General features: G+C 47.8%; 1 protein-coding gene across 1 annotated transcript; it reads left to right on the top strand.

Moving 5' to 3' along the window:
* The first annotated feature begins 1,671 nt into the window (after positions 1 to 1,671).
* Positions 1,672 to 8,361, top strand: taf6l (TAF6-like RNA polymerase II, p300/CBP-associated factor (PCAF)-associated factor). Its single transcript, XM_004080063.3, has 12 exons — positions 1,672 to 1,811; positions 3,373 to 3,533; positions 4,375 to 4,461; positions 4,530 to 4,680; positions 4,755 to 4,805; positions 5,156 to 5,250; positions 5,321 to 5,395; positions 6,199 to 6,419; positions 6,497 to 6,629; positions 6,711 to 6,839; positions 7,406 to 7,896; positions 7,977 to 8,361. The coding sequence occupies exons 2-12, from the start codon at positions 3,387 to 3,389 to the stop codon at positions 8,308 to 8,310; spliced, it is 1,914 nt and encodes a 637-aa protein (XP_004080111.1). The 5' UTR covers positions 1,672 to 1,811; positions 3,373 to 3,386; the 3' UTR covers positions 8,311 to 8,361.
* The last annotated feature ends 2,019 nt before the right edge of the window (positions 8,362 to 10,380 follow it).

The following is a 10,380-nucleotide window of genomic DNA, read 5'->3' as shown; positions in this document are numbered from 1 at the left end:
ACGTGTGTTGTAGACGGTCCGGTCCCTGCAGGTTCTGACCTCAGAGACATCTTAGAACCACCAGAACATCTCCAACTTCCATGGATGATGATGATCTCCACCAAATGGCTGGACTTCAGGAAGTGGGCGTGGCCTCAAAGGTTTGGCCAGCAATGACCCCTGACCTTAATATCAAAGGGTACTTTTCATAGTCCATTTATTTTCAAGGTTACTGGGTTTCTTCTGGGCGAAGGCGGATCCCCCCTGAACAGGACGCAGTCTGTTTCACTTTACATGCTGCATTCACACTCAGACCAAATAGCAGAGTAAGTCATTGTGAGGAGTGGGACACACGCAGACTTTAGCAGCAACGTCTAAAGATTTCAAGTCAGCAGCACGAGACCCGGTTCACCCTAACGACAGAATGATCCAGATTCTGAACCTTTAGAGGTGCTGGAAGGACTTTTATGGAGGATTTTCAATAAATGTCATCATTTGAATCAAATCTGTTCCATGATTTTAGCATTGTACAGGACAGCTACCTTCCTTTGTGTTTTAGCCTGACCTTAAATATTGATGATCATCATCTCAGGCAGCAGCTACAACACCAATTCCACATTCCACCAGCTTCTTCTCACCAGCAGGTGGCCTCCTCCTCTGTTCATTCAGACTCCTACAGCAGTAAAGAATTTATAGTCTTCAACATTCTCCAAATGAAATTTGAACTCAAATTAAAATCAAACTTCACACACTCCCAGTTTACTTAAGAAATAAAATATTAAACAACAATTCATGCATTTTTAGGAAAACTGTTTGACATAGAAATAAATAATTGTACTTTTTTAGGAAGGAAATTGAAACATAAAACCTTTTTTTAAGCTCTGCACCCCCCCCCCCATTTTCCAGACCTGCTGAATCCCTTTCTGGGTCACAGAGTTGCTGGTGCCGACCCGGCTTGTTGGGTGAAGGCAGGGTTCACCCCGAACAGGACGCCAGTCTGTCGCGGGATCACACGCTCGTGTGCACACCTGGGGGCAATTTAGAGACACCAATTAACCTATGGAGGATGTTTTGGGACAGTGGGAAACATGAAACCCAGCGAGGGATTTGAACCAGGACCTTCCTGCTGTGAAGTGAGAGTGCTGACCACTGCCCCACCATAAGCGGACTGATGCACATGTATATAAAAAGAATTAAGCTATAATTTCAAACATGAACTTTAATAAAGTAACTGCATTTCATCACCAAAACATAACCATGTGACATTTTGGACTGTTATTTTATTTTGATGACATTCACTTTTGATGTAGTGTTTGTTCATGATTTAAAATGAAATTAGTAATACTATCGTTAGTGTTTAAGATAATCTATGAAAGAGAAAACATTTGAACCCAGAGGGGATTGACTGAACAGTCCACGGTGCAAAATCCTGGTGGAAATACCCAATTGAACCAGAAAAATATTGTTCTTCATGTCCTGATATTGAAAGGAAAGTTTTATATTCACAAAAATAAATGTTTGCAAACTAAACCACTTTTTAGTACATTTTACAAAAAGCTGTTTTTATTTTCAGTCCCAAAATTATAACGTTGTTCATATAGTTACTGTTGATCTATGTATGATAACTCAATTGTTAATAAAGTTTTTCGGGGGGAAGGAATGAAAAAAAAAGGCGCACAATCAGGATTAGTGAGCTGCTTTTATTTTGAAAATTTGAGCGGAAATCCTGTGTTGAACATCCTCGAGAATGGCTCTGCAACAGCCTTCTTCCAAATCGCAGTAGCTTTTCGCGCGTTTCTTCAGGATATTTGTCCATGCATTCTTTAAAAGAGGTAAAGTCCCAGTTCTGTAAAACATTCTCACTGGTTTGGGTTGAAAAGTTTTGGTTTTTGTGACTTCTGTCCTGTTTATTCTGGCGAGCTAGCTAAACAAGCGGCTGTTGCTGTGTTAGCCGCTAGCGATGCTTCTTCTTCACGTTCCTTCAGGGCGAAGCTGCTCTATGTTGAGTTACATAAAACTAAAATGATAGATACAAAATTCTATCCAGTTAAATGTTTTTCTTTGTCACCACCTTAACACAATTGTACTGAAACAATTCAATCTTTGTATAGTTAGCTTCTTTCTTTCTCCATCAGCAGCTTTCAGCTCTCTTGACTCTGTACGTCCGTGTGAGGCTGCTGGTTGTTTTTAAGGCTTGAAATATGTTGACAGATTTGCAGAATTTTGTGTCAAACCCCTTAGAAAAGCTTTCATCATCATATCTGTGCCTCAGGAAAATCGAACCCTGTAACTGTTATTTCCGGCTGGCCTTTAGAGTCAAAAGCATGAATGTAAATATATGTCACGAATACAGAGTAACAAGAAAATAAATGCAGAATAAAAACATTTCAGAGAAGTCATTCAGTCTAAAGTCATAAAAACATGAACATGGATACATAACTTTATTAAATATTTTTAACCTAATATAAATCCAAATACTCCAACTAGCAAGTATTAAAATGATAGTAAAGTCTAAATCAGGTTGTGTCCGAATCCGTCAGTACTCAGTAAATACTGCACTAGATGCTGTGTTCCCCCTTTTTCTAGTGCTGTCCTGATCTACAAATCCAGAGCCCTGGAAACTTCCCAGGAGTCTCTGTGAAAAACCTGTGTGCATCGATGCAAATATAGACCACAATGCATTGCTTCAGATTTTTTTTTTTTTGTCAAATAAATGTATTTTTTTAATAAACCATCAACGTTTTTCTCTTCAGAAGACAGTGGACTCATAATCGTCCCAAAGTACTCATATTAATTAGATTTTAACCTTCTGAAACCGATGACATCATATCCGCCGTTTAAAGAAAAAAGTAGTGAGCGTGGCGTCTGAATGACTTGTAAAATTCAGGGCTCTACATAGAGCTGCACTATATAGATTTTAGTAGTTAGGGCGGGAATTCTGCATCATTTTAGTTTGAACTCCTGATGTGACTGCCAGGTCAAACCTGAGCCACATGCTGATCTGATCAGCGTATCCTAAAGGTTTTCATCGTCCAACGCTAGAATCCCGCCGCTTTCTGATGGCCGATTAGAGAGGATGGACTCCTGTTTGCTGTTGGACGCCTCCTCAGCCGCAGCCAACCACAAAGAGCCGTTTTATTCCACGTTCCGTTTGTTAGTTTCAGCTCATTTAGTCAGGTTTGGGCTTTGGCGTGACGGCTACTCTCACTTCCCGCTGACGCCTGCACTTTAAAATCTAGTCTGAACACATGAAAGGTTTGGGGAAATGGATGAACTTCTCTGTTTTATTGTGTTATATTTGCTGTTTTATATAATTACATGAAAATTCAGTGATTGTAGTGTGTGAATTGACCCATCAATGGGTTTCGGCGTGTCGTTCGGTCCCCTTCGCAGCTCTGACAGCAACCATGGCCGAGCGGGAGGAGCGGCGCTTTGCTCAGGTCTCCAGGGAATCGGTGGCTCTCATGGCTGAGAGTGCAGGGGTGGAACTTGGCGAGGAGATGGCGGCCGTGCTGGCGGAGGACGTCTGTTACAGACTCAGAGAGGCTGCTCAGGTGAGTGCTGCCTAAAAGCACGCAGGAAACCGGGAACAGAACCGTGACTTCACAAGATTCTGGACTTGTAGACCTTACACCAGACCTTACAGAGACCGCTGTGAACAAGACTTTAAGACATGCAGCTGAAATCAGTGTCTGAGGAGCTCAGGAACCTGAAGAGGAACCGGTTAAAAGTCTACAGTCTACAATAACACAAAGTTTAGATTTCCTTTTTGTTCCTTTATTAGAATCGCACACCTTTGTTTTTACTGGACAATCACATCGACCTTTTTAACATACAACCAAGGATCACTTTAAAACTTTTGTATAAATATCATTTATTGAATATTGGACACAACTGTAAACCATAAGCTCCCCTTTGGCAGGGATCTACTAGGAACAAGTCTACATTTCAAAATAAAGTGTATCTGAAAACAGTCTGGAGAATATCGGACTACAAAAACATCGTCCGATGCTGAAGTTAACACCGACGAATGTGATCCATCTGTGGTTTAGCGCTGCTGGCTCGTTTGGTTACAGTCCCGTTAAATGGGGGTCTGTTCCTTTTGGGGGTGTTTTGCTTTTACCAGCTCAGTGGCCTTGTGGTAGAGTGTCTGCCCTGTGACTGGAAGGTCGGGTGTTCAAACCCAGGCAGAGTCAGACCTAAGACTCTAAAAATGGGACCCAATGTCTAAGGGGTTGGATTGGGGGGGGTTGAACCACCAAATGGTTCCTGAGCGCGGCTGTGTCTGCAGCTCACCGCTCCCCCAGGGGAGGGGTCAAATGCAGAGAACAAATTGCACACACCTAGGTGTGGGGCAGGTAGTGGAACTTTAACTTCAACCTTTGTCTGACTCAGAGCTGCTCTCAGTTCATGAAACACGCCAAACGGAAGAAGCTGACGGTGGAAGACTTTAACAGAGCTCTGCGGTGGAGCAATGTGGAAGTAAGCGCCGAGTGTTTTTGTGGTGAGTGAAAGTGGACGTTCCTTCAACATCTTCCCTTGTTCATCAGGCCGTCTGTGGCTACGGAGCCCAGGACGCTCTGCCCTTCCGCTCGGGGAAAGAAGGAGAGCTTTTCTTCGTGGACGATCGGGAGATCAACCTGATCGAGCTGGCTCTGGCCACCAACATCCCCAAAGGCTGTGCTGAGACCATGGTGCGAGGTGTGTATGCGAGCACGCGTGCGGACACACGAGCCAAGGCTCGCACTGAACGCGGCGCCTCTGCTTTGTGGCAGTGAACGTGGCCTACCTGGATGGGAAAGGAGGCGTGGAGCTCCAGGGAGCAGGTGAGAACCGGCTGTACGTGTGAAGGACGCCTTTTTTACCGCCTGCTTGGGGAAATTCACTGCAGTGAGTCATCAAGGGGGGGCCTAAGGAGCCCCAGGTCCAAACACTGCAGAGAGTTCTGACTGAACCGCCTAAAAACCTCAGAGGAGCTGACGTTCCTCCATCAACAGCTTCAAGAACGGATGATGTGGACAGCTGATCCTCAGGATGTGATTATTGCATTTAGAGGAATAGTCATCATTTACCAGGAACCTTTAGCTAGAACATAATTAGAATCCGTTGAAAGTCCTTCAGGTTTTCTCTTCTTAAAGCAGAAACCCGTTTGTCTCTGAATGTTGGCTCCTCACAGTACCGACTGCAGTCCAGTCTCTGTCGGACGACCTGCTGAAGTATTACCAGCAGATCACTCGAGCCATCCTGGGAGACGACCCCCACCTCATGAAGGTGAGCCCCCGCCGGGTCTCACGCGGACGAGTGAAGCCTTTCCCGCTCATCCCGTCTCTGCGCCCCGCAGGTGGCTCTGCTGGACCTCCAGTCCAACTCCAAGATCGCTGCCTTGCTGCCGTACTTTGTTTACGTCATCAGCGGAGTAAGTTTTTCTCTGATCAGCGGATACTTTGAGGTTCAGATCGTGGATATTTGAGGAATTGTTCATCTGAGAAACCTTTGATGGCAGAGGAGGTTTCACAAATGCAGCTCCGACTTCACCACAAGGAGAAAAGGTGGCGGTCATGAGCCGCTTCCAAATCGAGTCCCTGATTGGTCAAAGTTCAACTTTTGCAAAGCAAATCGTGAACCTGAAGGTTTTGAACAAGGAGGTCCAAATTTCTGAGCCCGGTGTAAATGTAGCATAGGAGATTATCCCAATGAATCATGGGAAATGAGAAAACCAGGCGCTGATGCCGGACAGACTCTGAAACCCCTGTAGCTGTTGTTTTAGGTGGAGCGGGGAGACAGGTGAGGACGTTCCCCACGTCTGATTGGTCACAAGGACGACGTGTGATTGGCCGAGGCAGTTTAAGGGATCGAACTTTTCCCAAAATGAGAACACCTGGCTGAAGCTGTGGAAAAGACGGTCGTTCTGACCAGCTGAGTGGCCTTGTGGTAGAGTGTCCGACCCGGGAGTTCAAATCCACAGCCGTGTCGTAACGAAGCCTCTGGGCAATAAGGGGTTGGATGGGGGGAGGGGTTAAACCACCAAACCCACCAATCAAACGCAGAAACATGTTTTTTACACCAATCAGGTGAAACTGAATTGCGGCACACCTGACCCCGCTGATTGAAGAAAACAAACTTACCTGAGCTGTAAAAAATGAAGCTATAAAACCCTCAGACACAAAAAGGGAAGGAGCTGTGAGGAAGTCGTCCCAACACGTCAGTGTCCTGCTGCAGGTGAAGTCCGTCAGCCATGACCTGGAGCAGCTCAACAGACTGCTCCACATGGTGAGGAGCCTGGTCCAGAACCCCTACCTGTACCTGGGCTCCTACGTGCGCAGCCTGGTGTCCAGTGTGATGTACTGCATCCTGGAGCCGCTGGCGGCCTCCATCAACCCTCTCAACGACCACTGGACCCTCAGAGACTACGCTGCCCTGCTTCTGAGCAACATCTTCTGGTGAGAAACTGTTGGGGTTCCTTCTCAGTTCTCTAACTGTGTCATCTAGCTGAAATCAGAGTTGGCTTTCTCACTAGGACACACGGGGATCTGGTGAGTGGACTCTACCACCAGATCTTGCTTTCCCTCCAGAAAGTTCTGTCTGACCCGGTCAGACCACTGTGTTCCCACTATGGAGCTGTGGTGGGGCTCCACGCTCTGGGATGGAAGGTACTGATAGTTCTGGGATGTCCCACCTCTGTATTTGAGATGGATTGTTGAGTCTTTGAACATCCACATGCTTCCCTGCAGGCGGTTGAGAAAGTGCTCTTTCCTCACCTTCCTGCGTACTGGGCCAACCTCCAGGCTGTTCTGGACGACTACTCCGTCTCCAACGCTCAGGTCAAAGCAGATGGACACAAAGTCTACGGAGCCATCCTGGTCAGTCGATCCTCTTTATTTTGATTCAATCAATGGTGAGAAAAACTTGAATCAAACAAGAATACATTGTTTTATCTTTAAATGAAGTCATACTAAAGGTCTGCACTTGAATAGAACTTTTCTACCTTTAGAGCAGGGGTCCCCAAATCCAGGCCTGGAGGGTCAGTGTCCTTCGTGTTTTCCAAACATCCTGCCATTGCAGCTCTTCATTGGCTAAACACACCTGATCCAGGTGATCAGCAGCAGAGAAGGCAGGAAAACCAGCAGGAAGCCGGCCCTCCAGGCCTGGATTTGGGGACCCCTGCTCTACTTTAGGGGCTTAAAGCATTTTCACTTTACTCACAATTATTCACGCACAGGTGGGGCGGGGTTATGCAAATCAACCTGACTCCACCCATTGGCAGCAGTGGCTTCAGTGTCGGCCCTTCAGTTGGTTCTTTAGTCGGTCTGTCTGATCTAGTTTTAGATGTCCTCTTCTTGGCCGTCACACCTTCTAGCGTAATGTCTTCTGGAATGATGACTGACGGCCGTTGAAGTGTAAACGGGTTCTTCTTCATGTCCTGCAGGTGGCGGTAGAGCGTCTTCTGAAGATGAAGGCTCTGTCCCTGTCCCATCCGGGAGAGTGGTGCTTCAATGCTCAAACTGGGTCTCTGGCAGCCGCTGTCGGTTACAGCTCCCCGGGCCTCAGCCCCCCCCCAGAGAGTCTTTCAGAAGCCGCCTTTGGCATCGCCAGCCACCTGCAGGCGGGGAGCGGCGGCTGTCCGTGGGAGGAGTGGGCTCCCGTGTCGCTCCCTGCCATGTACTTGGAGCTGTACTCCTTTTTCGGGGACAGCCTAGCTGTCAGGTTCAGTACAGGGCCCGGTCTGGACAGCCCCCCTTACTGCCCGTCAGCTCTGCTCCGAGAGCCCAAGAAGGAAGCTCTCGGCCAGGGCTCCAACTCTGACACGGCCCGCAAGATGCCGCAGCTCACCGCCAACCTCAGCATCAGCCCCCGACGGGACGGGAGTCCTCGCACGGATCCTCCCCCACCCAGCCTGGCAGCTGCAGGGCCCGGAAGGTAAGGGGCCCCCTTTCCAGATCCACATGAAGGCAGAAACCCGTCAGGAGCTGAACCTCTGCTGTTCTTCTCTAAACCAGGTCTTTGCCGCGCTCCTCCTCTGCGCAGCGCTCCAGATACTCCTCGTCCCGCTCCGCTCAGCGGTTGACGGGTCTGCCGCGGGACGTCTTCCCCAAGGCCCGCTTTGCCTCCCCTCAAAACGGGCCCCCGACCTTCTCATTCGTCATCGGTGGACGACAGATGGGCCAGCGGTGCCAAGGTCGCCGGCCCTTTCAGACTGTTTTTGCTCCGACCCCGCCCCCTGCCGCTGTCCCTCCTCGAGCCTACGCCCACAAACTCCCAGTCATAGGCAGAGTTGGGAAACCTGTGAGGCGTTGGACTTGTTCCCATTATTCCCTCCTGCTGCCGCTGTAGAGCCGCCTGTTCGTGGTCAGTGCCGTCGGATTAAAGCTCTTCTCATTGGTGTGTTGGTTTCCCGCCTTTTTGTTGCTGGACCTCAATGCCAGAAGGAAGAGCAGCAGAAATGTCAGACGATGACGACCTCTCTCCAACTAAAGCGGTCCTTCTCTTAACCGTTCACAGAGCGGTAAGTAATATTTACTGATGGAAGAACATGCACACGCTGATCTAAAAGGGTTTGGATGGCTGAAGGGAACCCTCCTCACCTGTGTGACTCACCTGTGTGACTCACCTGTGTGACTCACCTGTGTGACTCACCTGTGTGACTCACCTGTGTGACTCACCTGTGTGACTCACCTGTGTGACTCACCTGTGAGACTCACCTGTGAGACTCACCTGTGAGACTCACCTGTGAGACTCACCTGTGAGACTCACCTGTGAGACTCACCTGTGTGACTCACCTGTGAGACTCACCTGTGAGACTCACCTGTGTGACTCACCTGTGTGACTCACCTGTGAGACTCACCTGTAGTCGGTGTGGGTGCACAGAGCTTCCCAGCAGACCGTTGCATCCCGCAGCCAGGTGCTGCTCTGACATTTCTGGATTCTGAGTCGTGGGGAAAGCTAAAGAGCTGGCAGAAGACCTACGGGAAAAGGAAGCTGAGCGGCACAAAACAGGAAATGGATGGAAGAAGACGGTCAGCAGGGATCTGGGGCCTCATTTCTAAAACTTTGCGTAGGATTTGCGTCAGAAATGGCGTACGGATGAAACATAGGATGTGCGTACACCGGAGCGCCAGATGCACCGGGTGACACGCGTGGTTCCTCCGAGTGCTCCTCTGTAACGCCGGGCCCAAAAGCCCGCAGAGGTCCAAAAGGACGGCTCGAGGAAGTGGGAACCGGCTCATAAGCCACTCGTCCTCATTTGCCAGCAAGTCTTCTTGCTGTCTAAAGATGCGTTCACTCTGAATTCTTCCAGTTGCCACATCTTCTAAGAGCGCAAGATCAGCCATTGTGCGTCATTACGCATTGTGATGGGGCATTTTATTTCCCTCCATTTAATTACATCTGACAAGCTACAGATGTCGGTAATAATCAACGTGGAAATGGGAAATTGATCAGCGCAAATGTAATTTCTTGTTGCTTTCTGAATGGTTGAAACATACGCCATACATTGTTTTATCAAAAATAAAACAAACCAAAGGCATATGCATGAATACCATAATTCCGCAGCTTATGAAGAAATGTCTTAATATGAAAACAACTTTCCCCAGTGGACAATTAGTACGTCCGTCTGTCCGCACGCCCGCACCTATATCTGCTCCGCCAGACGGACACACTGACGGGAATATCAGTTTTGTACATTATTTCGTTCTGTTAACTATATTATTTATGAGGATGAATTGCACAACATGCCAATATTGCAGAACATATTTCACTTTTCTTTTTCCAAATAAGTGTTCATTTGAATTTCTGTTGTAATTTTCGTTTTTTTGTTTTGTTTGTTTCACTGCTGATCGATCAAACGGGTGTTGGTGTAGCTGTTAATTGTCAGACTTGCTTTGTGAAGTCTTCATGTTATTTCTGAGAAGCAGGATTGTCATTTTCACTTTCACGTGTTTCTTCCATCTGCCGACGGTGTCGCCGTTTCTCATTTCACCCGTTTTTGTGCGTACGCCTGGGTCAGAGCGTGAAGGACCGCACATTTTCCCGTCAAGTTTGCTTTTTATAAATCTCAACTATTGCGTAGAGAGTGGCGTACGCCTTCTTTTGTGCGTACGCAACGTTTATAAATGAGGCCCCTGATCAGGAAGTGAGGCGATCTGTAGGAACCAAACCGCGGCCACGAGCGCTTCATCCTTAGGGATGCACAGATAAACCCCTCAGACCTTCAGCTGGGATCCGGGACTCTGTGGATTCTTCCAGATGGACAAAAAAAAAAAAGACTTTAACATTAATGCCACAAATAGCTGGCTTACAAAACGCCACAGAGACACGCCCCCAAACTGCTGGACCAAAGTCGTTTAGACTGAACTTTTTGACCACAACCAAGAACCCTAATCCTACAGTGAAACACGGAGGCGG

This window comes from Oryzias latipes, chromosome 18 (assembly GCF_053564925.1).
Source record: "Oryzias latipes strain Hd-rR chromosome 18, Olatipes_Hd-rR_3.1".
Classification (NCBI taxonomy): domain Eukaryota; kingdom Metazoa; phylum Chordata; class Actinopteri; order Beloniformes; family Adrianichthyidae; genus Oryzias; species Oryzias latipes.
The sequence above is the reverse complement of the archived record's forward strand: the minus strand, read 5'-3'. Positions and strand labels throughout refer to the sequence as shown.

What these genes read in the sequence shown, in the direction of transcription:
- taf6l (XM_004080063.3), top strand. Translation starts at nt 3,387, where the DNA reads ATGGCCGAGCGGGAGGAGCGGCGCTTTGCTCAGGTCTCCAGGGAATCG. An exon ending in GACTCAGAGAGGCTGCTCAG is followed by an intron (nt 3,534 to 4,374) that starts GTGAGTGCTGCC and finishes TGTCTGACTCAG; the next exon opens with AGCTGCTCTCAGTTCATGAA. An exon ending in CTTCTGAGCAACATCTTCTG is followed by an intron (nt 6,420 to 6,496) that starts GTGAGAAACTGT and finishes CTTTCTCACTAG; the next exon opens with GACACACGGGGATCTGGTGA.